This window comes from Entelurus aequoreus, linkage group LG26 (assembly GCF_033978785.1).
Source record: "Entelurus aequoreus isolate RoL-2023_Sb linkage group LG26, RoL_Eaeq_v1.1, whole genome shotgun sequence".
NCBI classification, from domain to species: Eukaryota; Metazoa; Chordata; class Actinopteri; order Syngnathiformes; family Syngnathidae; genus Entelurus; species Entelurus aequoreus.
This window is the reverse complement of record NC_084756.1, coordinates 33,027,832-33,055,632: the sequence shown is the minus strand read 5'-3', so window position 1 is coordinate 33,055,632 and position 27,801 is coordinate 33,027,832. Positions and strand designations below refer to the sequence as shown.

Sequence of the window (27,801 nt, the reverse complement as noted above, 5' to 3'; positions counted from 1 at the left end):
CAATAAACCTTAAAGGCACTGCCTTTCCGTGCCGGCCCAGTCACATAATATCTACGGCTTTTCACACACACAAGTGAATGCAAGGCATACTTGGTCAACAGCCATACAGGTCACACTGAGGGTAGCCGTATAAACAACTTTAACACTGTTACAAATATGCGCCACACTGTGAACCCACACCAAACAAGTATGACAAACACATTTCGGGAGAACATCCGCACCGTAACACAACATAAACACAACAGAACAAATACCCAGAACCCCTTGCAGCACTAACTCTTCCGGGACACTACAATATACACCCCCCGCTACCCCCTAACCTAAACCCAGCCCCCCCAACCCCGCCCACCTCAACCTCCTCATGCTCTCTCAGGAAGAGCATGTCCCAAATTCCAAGCTGCTGTTTTGAGGCATGTTAAAAAAAGTAATGCACTTTGTGACTTCAATAATAAATATGGCAGTGCCATGTTGGCATTTTTTTCCATAACTTGAGTTGATTTATTTTGGAAAACCTTGTTACATTGTTTAATGCATCCAGCGGGGCATCACAACAACATTAGGCATAATATTGTGTTAATTCCACGACTGTATATATCGGTTGATATCGGAATCGGTAATTAAGAGTTGGACAATATCGGATATCGGCAAAAAAGCCATTATCGGACATCTCTAATAAGTACTACAACTACACAACTACAAGAGACATGTAACCTTTATACTTTCTAATAATACTTCTACACCAAGTACTAATCACTGTTTGTATTTGCATCAAAAACTTGTTTACCTCAATCCAATGCTAACTACAGTAATTTGATTGATATCATGTTATTGTTATACATTCTGTCCCTCAGTTGAAATAACATATGTATTGTTCATACCTTGGAAAGGGTAAATGTACACAATCAGCAGTGGATGAAATACTTGCGGTGTAAGTAGTACGTAGTGTACTTCACACGTCCTTCACAGTGTACTTCACACGTCCTTCACAGTGTACTTCACACGTCCGTGACTTCATATTGCCGAGCGGACTGCACGACCGCTTCGTGGAAAACGGTGGACTTTGACGTGTTTTGATAGATGGTCGCTGCGGGCAAACTTCTTGTCACACACGGGACATTGGTAAGGCTTGACCCCCGAGTGCGAGCGCCGATGTCGCGACAACTCGTCTGAGCGGGAAAATCTGTGAGGGAACAAAAGGGAGAAAAGTTTGACATTTTTCAAAAGCAAATTTGCTGGAAGGGTTTTTTAATTTGGTCCGTTTTCATTGTGTCAACACTATGGACAAACTAGCATGAAGGACTGATTACAACACGGGTGTCAAACTCATTTTAGATCGGGGGCCACATGGAGAAAAATCTACTCCCAAGTGGGCCGGACTGGTAAAATCACGGCACGATAAATTAAAAATAAAGACAACTTCAGATTGTTTTCTTTGTTTCAAAATAGAACAAGCACCTTCAGAAAATGTACAAATCCTAATGTTGTTGGACTTGTATCACAAGTTTATCAAGAAGATTAGCCCACGGGTGCCCAGAGTCTCCTACGTCAGGCAATACCACTCTGTAGTGGGCAAAGCCAAAATGGACCGTCAATGACCACAAATTTGTATTGACATAGAGTTGAGCGCAGCATTTATATATATGACCCAATTCAAACAACTTTCCCCACTCATAGTCTAAATCAGGGGTCCCCAAACTACGGCCTGCGTCCAAAATCTGGCCCGCGGGAAGTCCAAAGTTTAAAAATAAAAAACAAATGTATTTTATTTAATTTTGCACAGGGGTTAGTGCATGTGCCTCACAATACGAAGGTCCTGAGTAGTTCTGGGTTCAATCCCGGGCTCGTGATCTTTCTGTGTGGAGTTTGCATGTTCTCCCCGTGACTGCGTGGGTTCCCTCCGGGTATTCCGGCTTCCTCCCACCGCCAAAGACATGCACCTGGGGATAGGTTGATTGGCAACACTAAATTGGCCCTAGTGTGTGAATGTTGTCTGTCTATCTGTGTTGGCCCTGTGATGAGTTGCGACTTGTCCAGGGTGTACCCCGCCTTCCGCCTGAATGCAGCTGAGATAGGCTCCAGCACCCCCCGCGACCCCGAACGGGACAGGCGGTGGAGAGTGGATGGATGGATGGATTATTTTTAAAAATCTGTCCTTTGTAATCCATTTTCAACCACTTGTTACTCTCGGTGTGTCCTAGACAAATCATTTTGTCTAAAAATGCATTTTCCCATTGATAACGTGACGTCATCAGCCGCAAATGTGCTCTGTTTCAGTCAATTAGTGCGCGAGGAATATATACAGTCGTGGTCAAAAGTTGACATACACTTGTAAAGAACATAACGTCATGGCTGTCTTGAGTTTCTAATCATTTCTACAACTACAATTTTTTTGTGATGGAGTGATTGGAGCACATATTTGTTTGCAATTTGTTTAATGAACAATGAAGACAGCAAAGAAGAAAGCTGTAGGTGGGATGGGTGTATTAGCGGCTGGCCGCAGCAACACAACCAGGAGGACTTTGAGTTGGATAGCAGACGCGCTACCGTGAGTACGCAGCTTTGGCTTCCAAACATTTGATCGCTTGCCCGTACGTGCGTGCCGCTATGTGCATGTCACGTACGTAACTTTGGGGAAATATATGTGCTGTATGAACTTTACGGAGGTGAACGGTACTTTGGGCTGTGGGATTGAGTGTGTTGTGCGGTTGTTTGAGTTGTATTGGCGGGTTATATGGACGGGAGGGGGGAGGTGTTTGTTATGCGGATTAATTTGTGGCATATTAAATATGAGCCTGGTTGTGTTGTGGCTAATAGAGTATATACATGTCTTGTGTTTATTTACTGTTGTAGTCATTCCCAGCTGAATATCAGGTCCCACCTGCCTCTCACAGCATCTTCCCTATCTGAATCGCTTCCACTGCCCTCTAATCCTTCACTCTCACTTTCCTCATCCACAAATCTTTCATCCTCGCTCAAATTAATGGGGTAATTGTCGCTTTCTCGGTCCAAATCGCTCTCGCTGCTGCTGGCCATGATTGTAAACAATGTGCAGATGTGAGGAGCTCCACAACCTGTGACGTCACGCTACTTCCGGTACAGTTTTTTAAAGTTGCAAACTTTATCGTCGATGTTCTCTACTAAATCCTTTCAGCAAAAATATGGCAATATCGCGAAATGATTAAGTATGACACATAGAATGGACCTGCTATCCCCGTTTAAATAAGAACATTTCATTTCAGTAGGCCTTTAAAGTCCCAAGAGCAACTGTGCAGACAATTGTTTGTAAGTATAAAGTGCATTTGTAAGTATAAAGTGCATTGCACAGTTTTGTCAACGCCAGGATCAGGAAGAAAACGCAAGCTATCACCTGCTACTGAGAGAAAATTGGTCAGGATGATCAAGAGTCAACCAAGAACCACCAAAAAGCAGGTCTGCAATGAATTGGAAGCTGCTGGAACACAGGTGTCAGTGTCCACAGTCAAGCTTGTTTTGCATCACCATTGACTGAGAGGCTACCATGCAAGAAGGAAGCCTTTGCTCCAGAAGCCACACCTTAAGGCTCGTCTAAAGTTTGCTGCTGATCACATGGACAAAGATAAGACCTTCTGGAAGCAAGTTCTGTGGTCAGATGAAACAAAAATTTAGCTGTTAGGCCACAATACCCAGCAATATGTTTGGAGGAGAAAAGGTGAGGCCTTTAATCCCAGGAACACCACACCTACCATCAAGCATGGTGGTGGTAGTATTATGCTCTGGGCCTGTTTTGCTGCCAATGGAACTGGTGCTTTACAGCGAGTAAATGGGACAATGAAAAAGGAGGACTACCTTCAAATTCTTCAGGACAACCTAAAATCACCAGCCCAGAGGTTGGGTCTTGGGTGCAGTTGGGTGTTCCAACAGGACAATGACCCCAAACACACGTCAAAAGTGGTAAAGGAATGGCTCAATCAGGCTAGAATGAAGGTTTTAGAATGGCCTTCCCAAAGTCCGGACTTAAACCTGTGGACAATGCTGAAGAAACAAGTCCATGTCAGAAAACCAACACATTTAGCTGAACTGCACCAATTTTGTCAAGCGGAGTGGTCAAAAATTCAACCAGAAGCTTGTGGATGGCTACCAAAAGCACCTTATTGCAGTGAAACTTGCCAAGGGACATGTAAGCAAATATTAACATTGCTGTATGTATACTTTTGACCCACCAGATTTGGTCACATTTTCAGTAGACCCATAATAAATTCATAAAAGAACCAAACTGCATGAATTTTTTTTTTGTGACAAACAAGTATGTGCTCCAATCACTCTATCACAAAAAAATAAGAGTTGTAAAAATTATTGGAAACTCAAGACAGTCATGACATTATGTTCTTTACAAGTGTATGTCAACTTTTGACCACGGCTGTATGTATATATACATACATATATACACATGCATATATATACATACATACATACATATATACACATGTGTATATATGTATATATATATATATATATATATATATATATATATATATATATATATATATATATATATATATATATATATATATATTCTATTCTTTGGCAGCTTAGTCACAGATGACCATGCTAATTTACGCTTGTGTCAGACACTTATTTCGATTTGATGTTTAATTTTTTATTTAATTTATTTTAAAAATATTTAATAATTTAAATCGTTTTGTCATTCTATTTTAGTCAATTATTAGTAATATCTTTTCAGTTTTAATGAGTGTTGTAATTATAAAATGCACATATTTAATTATAATTTTCACATTTTAACTTGATGTTTTGTTGATACGGTACATTCATGTTTGTTGACAACGCCTAGCATGGCTGTACAAGCCAATTCTTGAGTGACAGTCCCTGTTGCACTTAGTGCAAACATGTGTAGAGACTTCATCCCGCTCCTGCTGTGCGATGGTATTTGCAGTACGTTTCCTCCTGTCTCTCTTCTCCTCTGCGAGCTGGCCTCTCCTCAAATCAGCCTCTGCAATACCCCGTCTAACCGCTTGACGCCAGATATTTCGGTTCTCCGCCTGTATCTCCCAGCTGTCTAAGGGAATATTACACGCCTTTAGATCTCTCTTGCATGCGTCCTTGAACCGGAGGGAGGGACGACCAACATGTCTGGAACCAGCAGCCAGTTGTCCATACATAATGTCCTTGGGAAGCCGTCCGTCCTCCATCCGCCGAACATGTCCCAGCCATGGAAGACGGCGCTGGCTAAGAAGAGAGTTCATGCTATGGATATTAGCCCGCTGAAGAATGACACTGTGTGGAATATAGTCCTGCCAACTAATACCAAGGATACGTTTGATGCATCGCATGTGGAAAGCGTTAAGTCGACGCTCTTGTCTCATGTAAGTAGTCCAGGTCTCGCTTCCGTAGAGTAAAGTGCTGAGAATGCAGGCCTGATAAACTCGGATCTTTGTATGTTGAGTAAGAGCGTTGTTTTCCCATACTCGCTTTGCTAGTTTAGCCATGATGGTATTTGCCTTTCCAAGCCTCCTGTCAAGTTCAACATCAAGCGAGAGTTTATTGCTGATTGTCGAGCCTAGGTATATAACATTTTCTACTACTTCTAAAGTGATACCATTCATCTTGATAGCAGGATTTGCAGCACCTTGAACACTGACATTAGTTTTCTGCAGGCTAACTATAAGTCCAAACTGTTCACAAGCATTCGCAAAACAGTCACTTAGACGTTGTAAGGCTTCTTTGGTGTTGGTAACAAGAGCAGCATCGTCTGCAAAAAGCATCTCTCGGATTAACACTGACCTCCTTTTGGTTTTCGCACGTAATCTTGCCAGATTGAACAATTTGCCGTCAGACCGTGTGTGTAGATAGACACCCTCAATGGATGTGTCAAAAGCGTAGGACAGGAGTATAGAGAAGAATATTCCAAAAAGAGTTGGTGCTAAGACGCAGCCCTGCTTAACACCACTGTTGATAGAGAAGGAGTCCGAACAAGATCCATCATACAAGATTGTTCCCTTCATGTTGGAATGGAAAGAGATCAACATGCTGAGTAGTTTTGGAGGACATCCAATCTTTTGGAGTAGCTTGAACAGGCCCTTCCTGCTGACAAGATCGAAAGCCTTAGTTAGATCTATGAACGTCATGTAAAGAGGTTGACCTTGTTCTCTACTCTTCTCTTGAATCTGCCTGACTGAAAATATCATGTCGGTCGTCGATCTTCCAGCCCTGAAACCACATTGGGATTCAGGATAGATACGATCTGCAAGTATCTGTAGCCTGTTTAGGATTATGCGTTCATGAACCTTTCCAACGATGTTCAAGAGAGAAATTCCTCTATAGCTATTGCAGTCACTGCGGTCCCCTTTATTCTTATAAAGTGACACAATGGTGGCATCACGCATGTCCTGAGGTACTCCTTCTTCCTCCCAGCAAAGACACAGTAATTCGTACAGCGGTTTAAGCAGGGCAGGCTTCCCTTGCTTGATAGCTTCAGGTGGAATGTTATCGTTACCTGGTGCTTTGTCAGATGGAAGTGAATCAATAGCTTTTTCAAGCTCTACCATTGTAGGCACTTCGTCGAGTTCATTCATGATTGGTAGCTTCTTCGTATAATTTAGAGCAGCATAAGAGACAGTTGTTTCACGGCTGTATAGTTCTGAGTAGTGCTCCACCCATCTGACCATCTGTTCTTCTCGATTGGTAATCTTCTCCCCTATCCGAGATTTAATTGGAGTAGTCCGTTTTACAGCAGGTCCTACTGCTTTCTTTATACCGTTGTACATGCCACGGATGTTACCAGATTCAGCACTCATCTGGATATCTTCGCAGAGCTGCTGCCAATAGTTGTTTGCACACTGTCTGGCAATGCGCTATGTGGAACAACGAGTACTCTTGAGTGTTGCAAGTGACTGAGCATTTGGACATCTCTTGTATGCCAAAAATGCTTTGCGTTTGGCCTCAATTGCTGGTTCCATGATTGGTAGATAGGCATTAAACCAGTCGTGACTAGTTCTTTCCCTCTTCTCAAAAGTAGAAATAGCTGTATTGTAAATTGCTTCTTTCATGGCGTTCCATTTTGCTGTAGCATTATGCTCCGGCAGGTTTTGAAGAGCTTGGTCCAGGGTTGATACATAATCATCCACCTTGCATGAAATTGACATCTTTGATGTGTCAATGCAGGCACGACTCTTTGCATTGGAGCGATGAATTTTACGGGGCTGAAGGCGCACCTTGGCGCTCACAAGGGCATGGTCCGTATTGCAATCTGCACTATGATAGCTTCTAGTAATAAGAATGTTATTTAGTGACGACCGCCTAGTGATTATCAGATCAAGCTGATGCCATCGATGAGACCTGGGATGTTTCCATGATACTTTGTGTGATGGTTTGCTCTTAAAAAAGGTGTTTGTAATGCAGAGGTTGTGATAGGCGCATAGCTCCAGCAGCCTCTGGCCATTTATGTTCATCTTTCCGATGCCATGGTGTCCCAAGCAAGATGGCCATGATGCATGGTCTGCGCCTACTCTGGCATTAAAATTGCCAAGGACGATTAAGCACTCATCTTTAGGAAAACCCTTGATCTGCTCATCAAGTTGCTCATAGAATCTATCTTTAATCTCCTCAGTTGAAGAAAGAGTAGGAGCATAGACACTGAGAATGTTCACTGGACCTGTAGCAGTGCTGAGACGGATAGACAGCAATCGCTCGGTACCTCCTGATGGAGGTTCCACTGATGCCAAAAGTGTGTTTCTGACTGCAAAACCAACTCCTTGCTGACGAGGCTCCTCAGGTTCTCTACCTTTCCAAAAGAATGTATAGTTAGCCTCTCTGAGAGACCCACTGGAGGCTAGCCTAGTTTCTTGAAGAGCAGCTATGCTGACATCAAGCCTGGCAAGCTCCTTATCTATGATGGCCGTCTTTCTGGCGTCATCCACTTCACCAAGGTCATCAGAGATTCCTGTACACATTGTTCGCACATTCCAGCTTGCTAATCGAAGAGCTGGAGTCTTCTTTCTTTTCTTGTTTTGTTGGTCTGGTACATAAAATTAACCGTCTGCTTTTCATGCCTTTGCAGTACACTAAGCTCCAGGCACCCACTGAAGCAGGCAAACGTTGGCGGGACGACACCTTTTTGACCAGGGGCTGCCTGGCTTAAGGCGGACGGTAGTCGATCGATGAGACACGATGATCCCTTCCACCGTCGAAACTGACCCGTGGCGCCCCTTTCCTACGCCAATTGGATGGGGGCTTATAACCCGTAACTGTCAGAATCCGTGTTGTATCCACACTTGGCTGAAGTGAAGCTGGAGTGTCCTCTCCAGAGCGTAAGCCTGGGCATTATATACGGAGATCCTGGGTTGCCCAGTCGTCAGGATCCCCCTCTCGGCCTTGCTGATAAAATCCAAAGGAATGCTGAGCATGACGTTTGGCATCAGGTTGGCTGCAGGAGCTGCCGAAACAGTGTTTGCAAGGCACCAATCCGCCTTCGGGGCTCCACTCCTGATTTTGGAAGGTTTACTCCTTTACACATGGTCGTTGAGTCTATATATATGTATAGACCTCCTCCGCCCTGGCCGTTTGCTGTTTTGTTCAGCTCATCCGCCCAACGGTGCAGTGTAAACACCAAGTCTACGGGTATTACATACCCAGGTTTGTAGTCAGAGTTGTCCTTCTCCTAGGAAGACGTCCGGCCAAGGATGTTGAGCTCTTCCTACCTTGCTAGATGGCCGATGGGCGAGTGCCCTTTGGCCTTTGGCGAATCTTGTTTTTACTTCCACCAGGGTGTCTAGCCACCCACCTCAACAGCCCCAGTTGGGCACCGATGGGAGTGCCAGTTGAGTCGCCGGCAGCCCGACCCTGAAACAAGTTGTACTGGATTACAGGTTACCAGTAGCAGAAGTTTCAGATGAAAGTTCTCTTTTTCTGGCCATTTTGAGCGTTTAATTGAGCCCACAAATGTGATGCTCCAGAAACTCAATCTGCTCAAAGGAAGGTCAGTTTTGTAGCTTCTGTAACGAGCTAAAGTGTTTTCAGATGTGTGAACATGATTGCACAAGGGTTTTCTAATCATCAATTAGCCTTCTGAGCCAATGAGCAAACACATTGTACCATTAGAACACTGGAGTGATAGTTGCTGGAAATGGGCCTCTATACACCTATGTAGATATTGCACCAAAAAGCAGACATTTGCAGCTAGAATAGTCATTTACCACATTAGCAATGTATAGAGTGTATTTATTTCAAGTTAAGACTAGTTTGAAGTTATCTTCATTGAAAAGTACAGTGCTTTTCCTTCAAAAATAAGGACATTTCAATGTGACCCCAAACTTTTGAACGGTAGTGTACACATACACACATTTACAGCCCGGCCCCCGGCCAAATTGTTTTAACCCAATGCGGCCCCCGAGTCAAAAAGTTTGGGGACCCCTGGTGTAAATTAACCGGTGGTGTGCCGTCAGGGCCAGCATTCTCTGCTGGCCTAACATAATGAGAAATCATGATCATAATTAAAGATACAATTATTTTTTTATTTACTTTCCCTAAATATCAAAATGTATTCATATTCATAATATCTTCCATGTAATTTTATGCTTGTTCCAGCACTGTTGTTTTTAAGTTAAATTTTGTATCCATTAAGAATTCAGCTAGTTTATGTTGCCATGCTGTACCAAATCTGCCCGGGGCCTTCAGAATCAACAATGCGGGCGCCCGTGCACTGTATGTGAACGGGCACATACAGTTGATAGACAGTTGCGACAGCCAATCAGATCAAGAGTTGTTGTCAGTAAGGCCTTCTAGATGGCCTCACGTTGAACGTGACATTTACGCGTCCTGTGATTGGATACTCACCGGGATCATTAGCGGATACATTTTAGAACACATACAGTTGATAGACAGTTGCGATAGCCAATCAGATCACAAGTTGTTGACAGCTAAGTAGCCTGAGACTGTGATTGGATACTCACTTGTCACTCCAAAGTGAGTATTCAATCACAACTTGCAATTTAGCAGGAAGCAGGAAGCGTTGCGCCGTAGCCAGACCGGGATAGCAGAGAAGAAGAACAAAACGTTGATTAGGTGGCATATATATTATTGCAAGGCCATTTTCAAGAAGGATATTTAAAGAGAAACTACATCTTGTGAGACCATGTCGGCCAACCCCGGAAGCTAGCACAGCTGTTCTGGCGATGAAATGGGGAAATGCTCGCCATTTCTACTCGAATAAGCCGACGACGAGGGGTACCACTGGCTTATACGGCGTCCAATAGGTGCTACAAATACAAAGTTCAAATATTACATTTTTTCACTTTTAATATGTTTTTTGCAATTTCAATTTTGACAGTACCACATAAAATATGTTTTAATTGCTGATGCGTTTTAATTGACTTTTAAATGTGCCAGAAAATTATTTGTTTTCTACACTGTTGATGTGATCCAATGCTCAGTAGTGCGTAAATGTGTTCCTGTATAGTATTTCTCCAGCAATGGTCATGTGGTGACAGAAATGATGGTATTTTGAGAGGTAATCATTGAAGTTGGACATCACTGAAGGCCCAGGTGGGAAACGCACGGCCCGCCACTGAAAATGAACTATAATCAACAAATAAAGTCAACATACCTCCTGCTCATTGAACTTCACTTGAAGTCATTTAAAATTACACATATATAAATCCTTTACAGTGCATGATGGGTAAGACATGCAAAAGACCCTTCGGCGCATTTTAGCTGCTTGATATTTCTGATTGATTACAAAACTTTAAGTCGTCAGGGAAGTAAACAAGGTGCGAGTCGAACTTTCACATACTCTTAATATTCAATGTTTTATCGTTTATACTTCATATTGTCGTCATGGTCTGACGTGGGGGGGTTAAAGTGAAAGTAGTGTAAGTTATGTGTTGTTGTTCAGTCCTTTATAGCTTGCTTTAAGCAATGCAAACTGAAGTGTTATTTTGGTACGAAAGATTGTTGTTAAGTCACAATCAACGCTCCACTGTGTAGCAAAAAAAAGTGTCGTAATGTATGCTGCAATGTGTGTATTCGTGTATGTGTGCACACATTTAACAGCGTATTGGCGATTACCCTAAAAAATATGGCTTTATCGCAGTTTGTAGTGTATTTTTGCAAGTTTGGCAAACTTGCCTCTTCAATTTGATATGAAATTATAATGCAGACTTAAAGCATTGTGATCGCAGATTACGTGTGAAAAACAGATCACTCTGAGACGGCACATATAGTTGTAATAAATAATCATTTTAAAAAAACTGAAGTTAGTGTAGTAATTTCAATATCAAATTTATTTAGATGCTTATTTAAGTACATTACACATATATTTAATATCTACAGTGTATATAAATATAAATGTATCATATATGTATATAATATATTAATATTATGTGTGTATTCGTACACATATAGGCTATAAACTGTATATGTGTGTTTATGTTTATATATTGATATTTTACATGCAGTCGGCTTTCGGCCCCAGCCAAAATGTTATAGCCCAATGCTGCCCCAGAGTCAAAAGGTTTGGACCCCCCTGGTTCATCTTGTTTAGCACTTAGCAATACAGCTACTTGATGCTTAGTGTTTCACTAAAGCTGGATCTGTTTAGCACACAGCTTCTAAACCTTGCAGCTCATCCTCCTTATATTCAGGCTCAAAAATATAAGGGTCTGAATCATCATTTGTCTCAAAGTAGTCTTTGTTGTCTCTCGCGAAGTCTGCCATGATTAATAGTGTTGTTGTTAACGGAAATAGCGAAGGTTGGGATGCGTCTGTTAAAATAATACGCCGCTGTATGCTTAAAATATACAAAATATGTAAATGTTATTACATGTTATCGAATGTGCCTGTTACTACATTATATATATACTTACAAAAACAAGATGAAGGTTTTTGGATGTTTTTAAAGCACTTCATAAGCGGAATAGAGCGACTTCCATTGGCTCCATTGTTTATTGACTCTTGCTAATGTTTATTTACGTGTTAGAATGCATAAAAAAAGAAAAACATTTGTTCTTGTCTTACATAAGAATTGTGAATGATAAACAAAATTTCCCCCAAAAAGTGCAGTTCCCTTTTATTGGGTGAAACTACTTCACATTTTGAATATGTTCTTCTTTTGTATTAGTTCAAACATATGTTATATGATTATACAATGCTGATGAAATATTGTTTTAAATGATGCCATTTATTCATTAAAGGTACAGTAAGTAGTATTCTGTCTTCTCTTCTCGCGTCGTCTTCCGCAGTGAGGACGTTCTTGTTCCACAGTCATGGTAACTTTTCAAAACGCCCTCTTTGTTTTCCTTCCACTTCCTCCCTTCTCGCCTCATGTGATCGCATTCAGCGCCAGACCTCCCTTTTTAGCACCGCCGCCATCTTTGTACATTTGTAAAATAAACATGTCTGCGCTACACTTCTGTACTCTCTTCCAGCTTGTCTTTCATTTGGGCGACCTCATTAATTATGCACACACGCACGCACACACACACGCAGACACACACGCACACGCACACGCACTTCTATCCAAACAGGGTCTCAGCCTTCTGTTCAGACAAGAGTTCTTTGTTGATGAGAATACAAAGGCTGGCTTATGGCATCATAGAATTCCAGCAAGCTGTTTGTGTCCAGCATGGAGGCGGTAAAAGGTTTACATTAATGGAACTCACGGTATGATATTTATTATTCATTAACCGCTAAATGCAGGCTTGAGAGGCTTGCTAGTAAAGAGTGTGTGTACAAAGTGTACATGAATGATATTGGTATGAAAGTTACACGTTTTTCAGAATACAAGCTGTATTGTTATGCTTTAACTTGCCAGCAAAAATTGGGGTTACGAGTCTCCCCACCACTAGTTGGCGTAGCGAATGTCAGAGTGAACCCTGTAAGATCCAAACAAAATCTCAGTTTTACACATTAGCTTATAGCTAGAGATGGACATAACTTTGTTTTCCAAGCATGGGAAGGAAGAAAGTGAGTATGCAGGACGGTGCTGGGAAGCTGTGTACGATATTCACTGAATTAAAGAAAGAAATCATCAAAAACACGACAGAACGTGTAGCGAGCTGACGTTGTGAAGCAGTTGGAGCAGAGCGCTGCTAGTCTGCAACGTACTGAAACAAACTTAGTCAACGTCAGCCAAGGGTGTTAAAGTAATAAATAAACAGAGAAGCTGCTGATGGTGTGTTTGACGGAGAAGCATCTGGAAGGAGAGACCGTAGACGACCACTCTCCACTGTAAATAATGTACATTATTATTACATTACTTTAAAAAAAATACCGTAGTTGTCTGTATTACAGAATGTTGTTTTTATTTTTTTAAAATATATCCGGCTTCCTCCCACCTCCAAAGACATGCACCTGGGGATAGGCTCCTCCCACCTCCAAAGACGTGCACCTGGGGATAGGCTCCTCCCACCTCCAAAGACATGCACCTGGGGATAGGTTGATTGGCAACACTAAATGTGTGAATGTGAGTGTGAATGTTGTCTGTCTATCTGTGTTGACCCTGCCATGAGGTGGCGACTTGTCCAGGGTGTACCCCGCCTTCCGCCCGAATGCAGCTGAGATAGGCTCCAGCACCCCCCGCAACCCCAAAAAGGGACAAGCGGTAGAAAATGGATGGATGTTAAATGTTAAAATTGTTTTGGGGGGACCAAACACCAATTAAATTGGGTTTAGTTATTGTTCTTTTTTTTTTTTTCTTTTTTTTTAATGTCCTGTCCAGCCACTCAGACAAACCATAATGTTGATGTACAAAACCCAAAACCAGTGAAGTTGGCACATTGTGTAAATTGGAAAAAAAAAAACAGAATACAATGATTTTAAAATCTCTATATTCAGTTGAATAGACTGCAAAGACAAGATACTTAACATTCAAACTGGTAAACGTATTGGGAACAGGTGGGTGCCATGATTGGGTATAAAAGCAGCTTCCGTGAAATACTCAGTCATTCACAAACAAGGATGGGGCGAGGGTCACCACTTTGTCAACAAATGCCTGAGCAAATTGTCCAACAGTTTAAGAACAACATTTCTCAAGCAGCTATTGCAAGGAATTTAGGGATTTCACCATCTACGGTCTGTAATATCATCAAAAGGTTCAGAGAATCCGGAAAAATCACTGCAAGCGATGATATTACGGACCTTCGATCCCTCAAGCGGTACTGCATCAAAAAGCGACATCAGTGTGTAAAGGATATCACCACATGGGCTCAGGAACACTTCAGAAAACCACTGTCAGTAAATACAGTTTGTCGCTACATCTGTAAGTGCAAGTTAAAACTCTACTATGCAAAGCGAAAGTCATTTATCAACAACACCGCCGGCTTCGCTGGGCCCGAGCTCATTGATTTTTTGATTGATTGAGAAGTTTATTGACATTTTAAAGAATTTAATCCATGTAATGCTTTAAAAAGGCAAATGGATGGCACAAAAAGCCAAAAGGTTGTTTCCATTATGGTCCATCTAAGATGGACTGATGCAAAATGGAAAAGTGTTCTGTGGTCTGACGAGTCCACATTTCAAATTATTTTTGGCAACTGTGGACATCATGTCCTACGGACCAAAGAGGAAGAGAACTATCTAGATTGTTCTAGGCGCAAAGTTCAAAAGGCAGCATCTGTGATGGTATGGGGGTGTATTAGTGGTCAAGACATGGGTAACTTACACATCTGTGAAGGCACCATTAATGCTGAAAGGTACATACAGCTTTTGGAGCAACATATGTTGCCATCCAAGCAACGTTATCTTGGACGCCCCTGCTTATTTCAGCAAGACAATGCCAAGCCATGAATTACAACAGCGTGACTTCATAGTAAAAGAGTGCGGGTACTAGACTGGCCTGCCTGTAGTCCAGACCTGTCTTCCATTGAAAGTGAAGCCTAAAATAGCACAACAGAGACCCAGGACTGTTGAACAACTTAAGCTGTACATCAAGTAAAAATGGGAAAGAATTCCACCTGAAAAGTTTCAAAAATTGGTCTCCTCAGTTCCTAAATGTTTACTGAGTGTTGTTAAAAGGAAAGGCCATGTAACACAATGGTAAACATGACCCTGTGGCAACTGTTTTGCAATGTGTTGCTGCCATTAAATTCTAAGTTAATAATTATTTGAAAAAAAATAAATAAGTTTCTCAGTTGGAACAATAAATATCTTGTCTTTGCAGTCTATTCAATTGAATATAAGTTGAAAAGGATTTGCAAATCATTGTATTCTGTTTTTATTTACCATTTACACAACATGCCAACTTCACTGGTTTTGGGTATTGTATTATTGATTAATAATAACATAGATTTGTTTTCAAATGTACGTATAATATTTATTAGCCTTTTTAAAGACAATATATGCATAGTTGCAGATTATGCTAATTACATAATGATGTCACATTGCCACTGTTTTGTTGGCAATTTGGGGGGAAACCTTTTTTAGATATGAAAAAGTATGAATGTTTACCAGTGGCTAAGAGTAAATAAGGATATTTGTTCAGTGAGTTTCAGTGATAGATAGGCTCCAGCCCCCCGCGAACCCGAGAGGGACAAACGGTAGAAAATGGATGAATGAAAACACGTTGAAATAGTTCAGTTTTAGCTTTCAAACAATGCTCCAAGTTTTTTCCATTATTGTTTATTTTTATGAAATGATTCATGACATATGTTGCATTTTTAAAGCATGCTTGTTTTCTACATTTAAATGCTTATGTTTTCATCCAGCAGTTATTGTTATTGATGTTCTTGCAGGCATGTGAACATTTAATATGTGTGTGTGTTGATACAAGTGTTGTGCAGCAGTTACCACAGCAACACAAATGCAACCACGCTGCCCCCTGTAATCTAGTCTGGCGCCTTCAAAAGGAAAACTAATCTAATCTACTTCTACAAGTACCTGAAAGAGTTGACCTTGTAGTTCTATATGATATGATATGATACATTACGATATGATATCTAGGGTGTCCCAATACGATATTGATATTAGTCTGATATCAGCAGAGGCCTACAAGCAGTCCTGCAGAGTGTTTACTTGTGCTAAGTTTGACAGCCAGTTAACATCTAAATGTCATCCAATAGCACACTAAGTTGGTATGTTCTTCTATTTTAGTCAAGTCATTTACAAAAGGAAAACATGGTAGGCTATAGGTTACAATGAGCTGGCAGCTACACAACAGCTAAGTATACAATAGCCCACAAGCTACACATACATGTCTTAATTGAACAATATTGCAGTCTAAAACAGCACATTTGTTATCAAATAGTTGCATACTACTTACTCATACAAAGTCTCCAAAGCAGAAGCGTTCTAGAAAGTATCAAACGTGTCCGTATCATTCAACTTACTGCGTCATGAGCTTAACTCCCTCAATGATTGAAAGTTATTAAAAACTTTTACCACTACACTAATTAATAATAATAAATGGGTTAGTGTTTTTTATACCTAAAATTGTTCTCTGTTTGACTAATTTCACTTGATCAAAACTTTTATAACATTCCACACTGCAAAATAATAAAAGTATCAATCAATCAATCAATGTTTATTTATATAGCCCTAAATCACAAGTGTTTCAAAAGTAGGTATGATTCCTGCTAATTTAGTATCGACACAATAGGCTCCAATATCCGTACCGCATTGGAAGTGAAAATGATATAGCATGATTTGATACTGATATGAAATTACATTTTATACGTCACATGATATGATATTATGTATAATATGAAATACAAGGTATAATATACGACATATTTATAATGTATGACATGATATGATATGAGATAATTTATAATGTAGGGATGTAACGATTCGTTTCTAACAACTATTTGATTCAAATCCTAATTTGATGTTGCCGACATGATTCACGGATGATATTAGTTTATTAAGAACAGGGGTGTCAAACTCATTTTCATTGAGGGCTGCTTTCAGAGGGCCCTTTTTAAAAAAAATTATTTTACATTACGCATGCGGGTAATAACCTGTGATTAATCATGATTAATCGAAATGCATTTGATTATTAGATTTTTTTTTTTATGTATAATTTGCTTTAAATTCATAAATAAAGGTGACAAGCAGATATTTAACTATATGTTTTTATCTCACAAAATTGTTTTGCAATACAGTATATAATAATATAATTGGCATGATCAGATAATATTAAAGTTTAAAATATGCATATTTTTTCTGTCAAAATTGAAAGAACGAATGCATTTAGTAAAAAAAATAAAAAAAATAAAAGGATTTTATTCAAACCAACTTTTTCCAGGCTTTTGCGGGCCACATAAAATGATGTGGCGGGCCAGAACTGGCCCCCGGGACTTGAGTTTGACACCTGGGATTTAGAACGATTCAGTAACTTTTTAGCAAAACAAATCAAACAGTGTGGCTATGAAATAAATGATGGATGAAGTTTCCTATATTCCTGTTATTTCTTGTAAGGGCAATGTATAAATTAATCTCTTCAGGTTAAATAAAAAGTAGGTTTACTTGGGAAATGAATGCAACCCAGTCTTTTCAGGCAAAATGAGCAGTGATTTGACCTGCTACTTCTCTCATTTTAATAGCACAGCAAAGTCACAACAAATGCAAACGCCACAACACAACAACATAAAGCCACAACACCACTATAAGCCAAAACACAACAACTATAAGCCAAAACACAACAACTATAAGCCAAAACACAACAACTATAAGCCAAAACACAACAACTATAAGCCACAACACAACAACTATAAGCCAAAACACAACAACTATAAGCCACAACACAACAACTATAAGCCAAAACACAACAACTATAAGCCACAACACAACAACTATAAGCCACAACACAACTATTAGCCACAACACAACAACATAAAGCCACAACACAACAACATAAAGCTACAACACAACAACTATAAGCCACAACACAACAACTACAAGCCAAAACACAATAACTATAAGCCACAACACAACAACATAAAGCTACAACACAACAACTATAAGCCACAACACAACAACTATAAGCCAAAACACAATAACTATAAGCCACAACACAACAACATAAAGCCACAACACAACAACTATAAGCCAAAACTATAAGCCACAACACAACAACTGTAGGCCAAAACACAACAACATAAAGCCACAACACAACAACTGTAAGCCACAACACAACAACTATCAGCCACAACACAACAACATAAAACTCGAAGCCATTTTATTTGGTACATGGTGTAACAAGTGTGACCAGTAGATGGCAGTCACACATAAGAGATATGTGTAGACTGCAATATGACTCAAATAAATAACACCAACATTTTATATGTTCCTTTGAAAATATAGAACATTACACACGCGGCGCTCAAAAATCTGTCAAAATGTTGGAGTATAACTTCGGTAAGCTATGAAGCCGCACCACTTGATGTATTATACTGTACTTCAACATACGAGTATTATTCTGGTGTGTGTATAAGGACCGCAAAATGGCACCTATTAGCAGCCATTATCTGGCGTTTTGTTTCGCAATATTATGCAAAAGCAACTTTTCTTACCTTCTGGTACTTGCTGATCTGTATTTGGGATCTGCATAAATACTGAAAATATGCACGTGTCCGCATTTGTAGTCCGTGCCGACACCGTAGTCGATAAGTTCTTCTTTTTCTCTATCTTCTTGTTATGGGACCTTCATCCTCCACTGTTGCCATTTCTAATATAAAGTAGTGTAAAGTTCTTACTCATATCTGTCAGTAAACTCGCCATGAAAGCGCTAAAACATACCGGTGTAGTGAGTTTACATTATTCACCCAAGGAACTTTAGTTATTAGAGAGTTCCGGTCGGACGGTTTTTCACGGGACACATTTCCGGCGTTGTTATTGCACGGATGAGGAGATGCTGCTCCGTTATTGATTGAAGTAAAGTGTGAATGTCATTAAAACAGTTAGCTCCATCTTTTGACACTTCTTCCACTCCCGTCCTTGCACGCTACACCGCTACAACAAAGATGACGGGGAGAAGACGCTGTCGAAGGTGAGCCATGTAAATAAAACCGCCCACAAAACAGCGAAAACTGAAGAGACTGTCAGAAAGCGACTTGAAGATACTCTGTAAAACATCATCTATGCAACATTTTGACCAAAGAACCACCATTACATGTTATGTAGACCACAAGGAAGTCTTTTACATTCAGAAATAATATGACTCCTTTAATGCGCCTTATAATCCGGTGCGCCGTATGGTCTGAAAAATACGGTAATATGATATTATATATGACATGATATGATATAATGATATATGATATGACATTAGTACATACAGTAGAGTACAGTAGTACTCACCGCCATCCACATCCCTGCCAGTTGCAGGCAAAAGGTTTTTCTCCCGTGTGTCTTCTCAGGTGAGCCTTCAGGTGACTGCTCTTTGTGTACATTTTGTTGCACCCAGGAAACGTGCATTTATGCATTTTAATAAGTTCTGCTACCGGGTTCTTTAAGAACTTCTGTCCCCCGACAAGAATCCCCGCCGCTTGGCCGCCGGCCGCGTGGTCCGCACCGCCGACGGGCTGGGCGGCGATGGGCAAAGGAGCGATGCGTACGAACTTGGAGGCCACGTGGAAGCTGGTCGAGGGCAGGGCATGAGGCACCAGAGCAAAGGTCTGACCTTGGATGTTGACCAAGACCTGGACCAAAGAGGGGGAGGGCTGTTTGAGGTGAAGAGGCTGGATCTGAAGGACCGTCTTCCCGCTGTTGTCCTCGGATGAAGTTCTGCACGACTTCTTGGAAGCTACGGTGGAAGATGAAGCTTTGTTGACGCTAACAACGCTTTGGTCTGAACATGTGACCTCCTGCGCCGTCTCAGAGGAAGACTTAAGTCCAACGTCTTCTTGTCCAATCTGTGGACCGCCTCCTTGCTCCATGGTCACTGCATCCATGTTCTCCTCCAGGAACTCCTCGATTTCCTCCAGTGTGGGCTGGAAGGACACCCCATGTTGTTTGTCCGTCACCGAGTCGGACCAAGAAAACAGGTCCACGCCTTCCTTCTTCACGGATGGACATTTGGCGGTGGCGCCCCAGAGGACGGAAGACGGCGCCTTGTCCTGGGACAGCAGCTGGTCCAGGATGCTGGTCTCACTGCTGGAGGCGCTGCCCAAGCTGGAGCTGAGGACCTGCGAGTTGGGGCTGGGGCAAGAACCAGGACTGGAGGACTCGCTCACGTCGTCCTCGGAAAAGTGCGACGGCATCACCTTGTAGTCCAACTCCGTGCCCGCGTCAGACAGCTGATGGCCGTGGGTCTTCTGTGAACGATCTACCATCGCTGGCTCAGTGCACCTTTGTGGTTTTAGCGAGAGAATTGTTGCTTTAAGATTTTGTGGGACAGTCGACTGATGGATAAAATGTGGATCATGTCTTTAATGTCCTTTAGAGCGTTGAGAAGGTCCAGCCAGGACGGACTAAACACAAATAAAGGACAAGAAGTAAGAATCAGTTATCAGTCAACTCAAAGTACAACCATTTTAATGAGTGTTATGTCATTCACATGAAATATACAAAAAGTCCCCTAAGTCTGGACACACTGGCAAAAATACATACATTAAACAATGTTTGAAATATAATATACATGAATAATATATGATATAAATGAATAATGCATTGTCATAGTTTTTGTCATAGTTTTCATTTAATGTATTCATTTTTTAAACGATGACGTAATTAGTTATATATTTCCAATGACTGAAAGCTTTATGTGTGAAATGAAACACTGTTTCTTTAATGTATATCATTAGTGGTGTATAATGTATATTATATGTTTAGGGTATATTGTTTATCATAAGTACAGTATATAATGTATAAGTACAATGTATAACGTATAAGTATAGTGTATATTTATATCATAAGTACAGTGTATATTGCATAAATACATTGGATAGTGTATAAGTACAGTGAACAATGTATAGCATAGGTACAGTATATAATGTGTAAGTACAGTGTATATTGCATATAATAGGTACAGTATTTAATGTGTAAATACAGTGTATAAGGCATATCATAAATACAGTGTATAATGTATATTACCAGTACAGAGTGTATTATAAGTAGAGTCTATATTGTGTATCATAAATACAGTATATATCAGTACAGTGTATAATGTATATTACAAACAAGCACAGTGTATGATGTATATTATACTGTAAGTACAGTGTAGAATGCATATAAGTACAGTGTATAATGTATTTTAGAAGAACAGTGTATAATGTATATCATAAGTACAGGATATATTGTATAAGTACAGTGTATAATGTATATCATAAGTACAGGATATATTGTATAAGTACAGTGTATAATGCATAAGTACAGTAAATAATGTACAGTGCATAACGTATGTCATAAACAAGCACAGTGTATAATGAATATTATAAGTGCAGTGTACAATGTATATCACATGTACAGTATATAATGTATAAGTACAGTGTATACATGTATATTATAAGTAGAGTCTATAATGGATATTATCAGTACAGTGTGTAATGTATTTTATAAGTACAGTGTGTAATGTATATCATAAGTATGGTGTATATAATGTATATTACTGTTTCATAAATACACCTTACGGTGCAACCTGGACACATCATCAGTGATTCTCCCGGGGTCATAGGGTGTTTCGGGTCTTAATCAAACACCCTCTCCCGGGCGACCCAGCCGAGGGTGATCAGTCCCTCGACTCGTGTCCAGGTAGCACTCCACGCCACGCGTCCCCCCTCCGATGGTCTGCCCCGGGGTTGCGCAGGTGGTGCTTGGAGGTTCCAGGCACTGTGGGGGGTGTCCGGGCCTGGGTCCTCCTCCGTCTCATCAGGGCCGTACAAGGTACTGGCCCTGTGCGTTGCTGAGGAAACCCGTGGTACAACGCACAGGGCCAGTACCTTGTACGGCCCTGATGAGACGGAGGAGGACCCAGGCCCGGACACCCCCCACAGTGCCTGGAACCTCCAGTATACTTAACGTATATCATAATACAGTATATAATGTATAAGTACAGACAGTGTATAACGTATACCATAAACAAACACAGCGTATAATGTATATCATATGTATAGCATATAATTTACAGTGTATAACATATCATAAACAAGCACAATGTATAACGTATATCATAAATACAGTGCACAATATAAAACATAAGTATATAAAGTATAAGTACAATGTATATCATAAGTACAGTGTACTATGTACATTATCAATACAGTGTATAATGTATTTTATAAGTACAGTATAATGTATTTTATAAGTACAGTGTATAATTATATCATAAGTACAGTATATAATGTATAAGTACAGATAGTGTATAACGTATACCATAAACAAACAGTGTATAATGTATATCATAAGTACAGCATATAATGTACAGTGTATAACATATATCATAAACAAGCACAATGTATAATGTATATTATAAGTACAGTGCACAATATATATCATAAGTATATAAAGTATAAGTACAATATATAATGTATAACATAAGTACAGTGTACAATGTACATTATCAATACAGTGTATAATGTATAACATAAGTACAGTGTATAATGTACTGTATATACGTACAGTATAATGTATTTTATAAGTACAGTGTATAATTACATCATAAGTATAGTATGTAATGTATCGGTACAGACAGTGTATAACATATACCATAAACAGTCTGTAATGTATATTAGAAGTACAGTGTAAAATGCACATCATACGTACAGTGTACCATGTATAGTATCAATACAGTGAATAATGTATTTTATAAATACAGTGTATAATGTACTGTATATAATTAGAGTATAATGTATCTTATAAGTACAGAGTATAATGTAAATTATAAGTACAGTATATAATGTATTGGTACAGTTAATATATATATATAAGTACAGTGTACAATGTATATCATAAGTACAGTATAATGTATATCATAGTGTACAATGTATATCATAAGTACATAATAAAATGTATAAGTACGGTGTATAATGCATATAGTAGGTACAGTGTAAAATATACTGTATGTTATCAGAACATTATTAGTGTTCGTTCAGTATTTTTATTAAAGTTAAGTTAAAGTCAAAGTACCAATGATAGTCACACACACACTAGGTGTGGTGAAATGTGTCCTCTGCATTTGACCCAACCCCTTGTTCAACCCCTGGGAGGTGAGGGGAGCAGTGAGCAGCAGCAGTGACCGCGCCCGGGAATTATTTTTGGTGATTTAACCCCCAATTCTAACCCTTGATGCTGAGTGCCAAGCAGGGAGGTAATGGCTCCCATTTTGTTTAGTCTTTGGTATGACTCGACCGGGGTTTGAACTCACGGCCTACCGATCCCAGGGCGGACACTAACCACTAGGCCACTGAGCAGGTTATCAGTGTTGTTTATTAGTAGTAGTAGTAGCATTTTTATGTTATTTGCATACTTGCCAACCCTCCCAATTTTTCCGGGAAACTCCCGATTTTCAGTGCCCCTCCCGAAAATCTCCTGGGGCCACCATTCTCCCTCATTTTTCCCGGACAACAATATTGAGGGCGTGCCGTGATGGCACCGCCTTTAAACGTCCTCTACAACCTGTCGTCGCGTACGCTTTTTCTCCAAACAAACAGCGTGCCGACCCAGTCACATGTTGTATGCGGCTTTACAGACACTCGTAAGTGAATGCAAGACATACTTGATCAACAGCCATACAGGTCACACTGAGGGTGACCGTATAAACATCTTTAACACTGTTACAAATATGCGCCACACTGTGAACCCACACCAAACAAGAATAGAACAAATACCCAGAATCCTTTGCAGCCCTAACTCTTCCGGGCTACAATATAAACCCTGCTACCACCAAACCCCCCCCATCTCCTAAATTCGGAGGTCTCAAGGTTGGCAAGTATGGTTATTTGTAGTCTTATTATTATTTATTTTTATTGTTATCAGTTGTGTTATTTTTGGTTGACGTTTCAGCTGTGTTTATCCTCTTTTTGCCTTCTTTCTATCATGTTGTTTATCTGTATTATTACAAACCCCGTTTCCATATGAGTTGGGAAATGGTGTTAGATGTAAATATAAACGGAATACAATGATTTGCAAATCATTTTCAACCCATATTCAGTTGAATATGCTACAAAGACAACATATTTGATGTTCGAACTGATAAACATTTTTCTTTTTGCAAATAGTCATTAACTTTAGAATTTGATGGCAGCAACACGTGACAAAGAAGTTGGGAAAGGTGGCAATAAATACTGATAAAGTTGAGGAATGCTCATCAAACACTTATTTGGAACATCCCACAGGTGAACAGGCAAATTGGGAACAGGTGGGTGCCATGATTGGGTATAAAAGTAGATTCCATGAAATGCTCAGTCATTCACAAACAAGGATGGGGCGAGGGTCACCACTTTGTCAACAAATGCGTGAGCAAATTGTTGAACAGTTTAAGAAAAACCTTTCTCAAGCAGCTATTGCAAGGAATTTAGGGATTTTACCATCTACGCTCCGTAATATCATCAAAGGGTTCAGAGAATCTGGATAAATCACTGCACATAAGCAGCTAAGCCCGTGACCTTCCATCCCTCAGGCTGTACTGCATCAACAAGCGACATCAGTGTGTAAAGGATATCACCACATGGGCTCAGAAACACTTCAGAAACCCACTGTCAGTAACTACAGTTGGTCGCTACATCTGTAAGTGCAAGTTAAAACTCTCCTATGCAAGGCGAAAACCATTTATCAACAACACCCAGAAACGTCGTCGGCTTCGCTGGGCCTGAGCTCATCTAAGATGGACTGATACAAAGTGGAAAAGTGTTCTGTGGTCTGACGAGTCCACATTTCAAATTGTTTTTGGAAACTGTGTACGTCGTGTCCTCCGGACCAAAGAGGAAAAGAACCATCCGGATTGTTCTAGGCGCAAAGTTGAAAAGCCAGCACCTGTGAAGGTATGGGGGTGTATTAGTGCCCAAGACATGGGTAACTTACACATCTGTGAAGGCACCATTAATGCTGAAAGGTACATACAGGTTGTGGAGCAACATATGTTGCCATCCAAGCAACGTTACCATGGACGCCCCTGCTTATTTCAGCAAGACAATGCCAAGCCACGTGTTACATCAACGTGGCTTCATAGTAAAAGAGTGCGGGTACTAGACTGGCCTACCTGTAGTCCAGACCTGTCTCCCATTGAAAATGTGTGGCGCATTATGAAGCCTAAAATAGCACAAGGGAGACCCCCGGACTGTTGAACAACTTAAGCTGTACATCAAGCAAGAATGGGAAAGAATTCCACCTGAGAAGCTTAAAGGCCTACTAAAAGCCACTACTAGCGACCATGCAGTCTGATAGTTTATATATCAATGATGAAATCTTAACATTGCAACACATGCCAATACGGCCGGGTTAACTTATAAAGTGCAATTTTGAATTTCCCGCTAAACTTCCGGCTGAAAACGTCTATATATGATGTCGCATGTGCGTGACGTCAATCGTTGAAACGGAAGTATTGGTACCCCATTGAATCCAATACAAAAAAGCTCTGTTTTCATTTCATAATTCCACAGTATTCTGGACATCTGTGTTGGTGAATCTTTTGCAATTTGTTTAATGAACAATGAAGACTGCAAAGAAGAAAGTTGTAGGTGGGATCGGTGTATTAGCGGCTGGCTGCAGCAACACAGCCAGGAGGACTTTGACTTGGATAGCAGACGCGCTGGTTGACGCTAGCCGCTGACTGCACGGATGATCGGGTGAAGTCCTTCGTCCTTCCGTCGATCGCTGGAACGCAGGTGAGCACGGGTGTTGATGAGCAGATGAGGGCTGGCTGGTGTAGGTGGATAGCTAATGTTTTTAGCATAGCTCTGTGAGGTCCCGTTACTAAGTTAGCTTCAATGGCGTCGTTAGCAACAGCATTGTTAACCTTCGCCAGGCTGGACAGCATTAACCGTGTATTTACATGTCCATGGTTTAATAGTATTGTTGATTTTCTGTCTATCCTTCCAGTCAGGGGTTTATTTCTTTTCTTTTTGTCTGCATTTGAGCCCGATGCTATCACGTTAGCTCAGTAGCTAAAGTGCTTCACCGATGTATTGTCGTGGAGATAAAAGTCACTGTGAATGTCCATTTTGCGTTCTCGACTCTCATTTTCAAGAGGATATAGTATCCCAGGTGGTTTAAAATACAAATCCGTGATCCACAATAGAAAAAGGAGAAAGTGTGGAATCCAATGAGCCAGCTTGTACCTAAGTTACGGTCAGAGCGAAAAAAGATACGTCCTGCACTGCACTCTAGTCCTTCACTCTCACTTTCCTCATCCACGAATCTTTCATCCTCGCTCAAATTAATGGGGTAATCGTCGCTTTCTCGGTCCGAATCTCTCTCGCTGCATTGAAAACAATGTGCAAATGTGAGGAGTCCTTCTTCTGGTGACGTCACGCTACTTCCGGTACAGGCAAGGCTTTTTTATCAGCGACCAAAAGTTGCAAACTTTATCGTCGTCGTTCTCTACTAAATCCTTTCAGCAAAAATATGGCAATATCGCAAAAATGAGCAAGTATGACACATAGAATGGATCTGATATCCCCGTTTAAATAAAAAAAAATTCATTTCAGTAGGCCTTTAAAAAATGTGTCTCCTCAGTTCCCAAACGTGTACTGAGTGTTGTTAAAAGGAAAGGCCATGTAACACAGTGGTGAACATGCCCTTTCACAACTACTTTGGCACGTGTTGCAGCCATGAAATGCTAAGTTAATTATTTGCACAAAAAAAATAAAGTTGATGAGTTTGAACATCAAATGTTGTCTTTGTAGTGCATTCAACTGAATATGGCTTGAAAAAGATTTGCAAATCATTGTATTCCGTTTATATTTACATCTAACACCATTTCACAACTCATATGGAAACGGGGGTTTGTATTATTAATATTGTAAATATGTCCATAAGAAAGCGACCACCACTATCCACGCGCCACACTTTGGGCACCGGCCCCGAATGCACGTGAGGAGCCTCGTGGCAAAGAGCCAGGACTGCGCCCCGCGTCACGGAACGGTCCTCGTGCTACCGGAGCAGCGGCCACGCGTCTCGCCTCCCACTCGAGACACCGACGACCGTGTTTTACTCTCTCGCTGCCGCACTCACGACGTCTTACCGCCGCATCACGCCCGCACGTCACACACACACACACACACACACACACACACACACACACACACACACACACACACACACACACACACACAAACACACACACACACACACACACACACACACACGTCCTACCTTCCTTCCGCCGCATGTGTTCGGCGTTCGTCCTTGAGAATGTTCCAGAAGCAGCGGCGAGACTCCGCCAGCGACGTGTACCAAATGAGCGTCACATGACTGCCAGTGTGTTACATAGTGTTACAGTGTGTGTGTGTGTGTGTGTGTGTGTGTGTGTGTGTGTGTAGAGTAAAACAACATGGAGTAGCGCGGAAGGCTCGTCCCCTCTCTGCCTTCCTATTGGTCCTCAGCGGCGGGATCCTGTGGACACGTGACAGCATGTTCACATTGATCAACAACCACGCTATGTATTTATATCTCACTAACACGTGGCATGACAATACTCACGTATACAAATGTGAAACTTAATTTAAAAAAATAAAATAAAAATGTTTTATCCAGGGTGATTAAAAATGATCTGTAAAATGTAAAAGCTTTATAACTTTGTTCCGATTTTTTTGTTTGTTTCATTGTAAACATTGATTGATTGATTGAGACTTTTATTAGTAGGTTGCACAGTGAAGTACATATTCCGTACAATTGACCACTAAATGGTAACACCCCAATAAGTTTTTCAACTTGTTTAAGTCG

The 27,801-nt window shown here is 40.7% G+C and overlaps 1 protein-coding gene across 1 annotated transcript; it reads right to left on the bottom strand.

The window, feature by feature from the left end:
• Positions 1-389: 389 nt before the first annotated feature.
• Positions 390-27,377, bottom strand: LOC133643600 (Krueppel-like factor 15). The gene is made up of 3 exons (XM_062038269.1): positions 27,232-27,377; positions 19,282-20,393; positions 390-1,180 (listed from the first exon to the last, which is right to left on the bottom strand). Exons 2-3 carry the CDS (start codon positions 20,253-20,255, stop codon positions 1,012-1,014), a joined length of 1,143 nt encoding a protein of 380 aa, XP_061894253.1. The 5' UTR covers positions 20,256-20,393; positions 27,232-27,377; the 3' UTR covers positions 390-1,011.
• Between the last annotated feature and the right edge of the window lie 424 nt (positions 27,378-27,801).

Excerpts from the sequence above, each read along its gene's own strand:
- LOC133643600 (XM_062038269.1), bottom strand. The coding sequence starts at position 20,255 with ATGGTAGATCGTTCACAGAAGACCCACGGCCATCAGCTGTCTGACGCG. Across the intron at positions 1,181-19,281 it reads TGGCAGGGATGTGGATGGCG|ATTTTCCCGCTCAGACGAGT; the intron begins GTGAGTACTACT and ends GTTCCCTCACAG.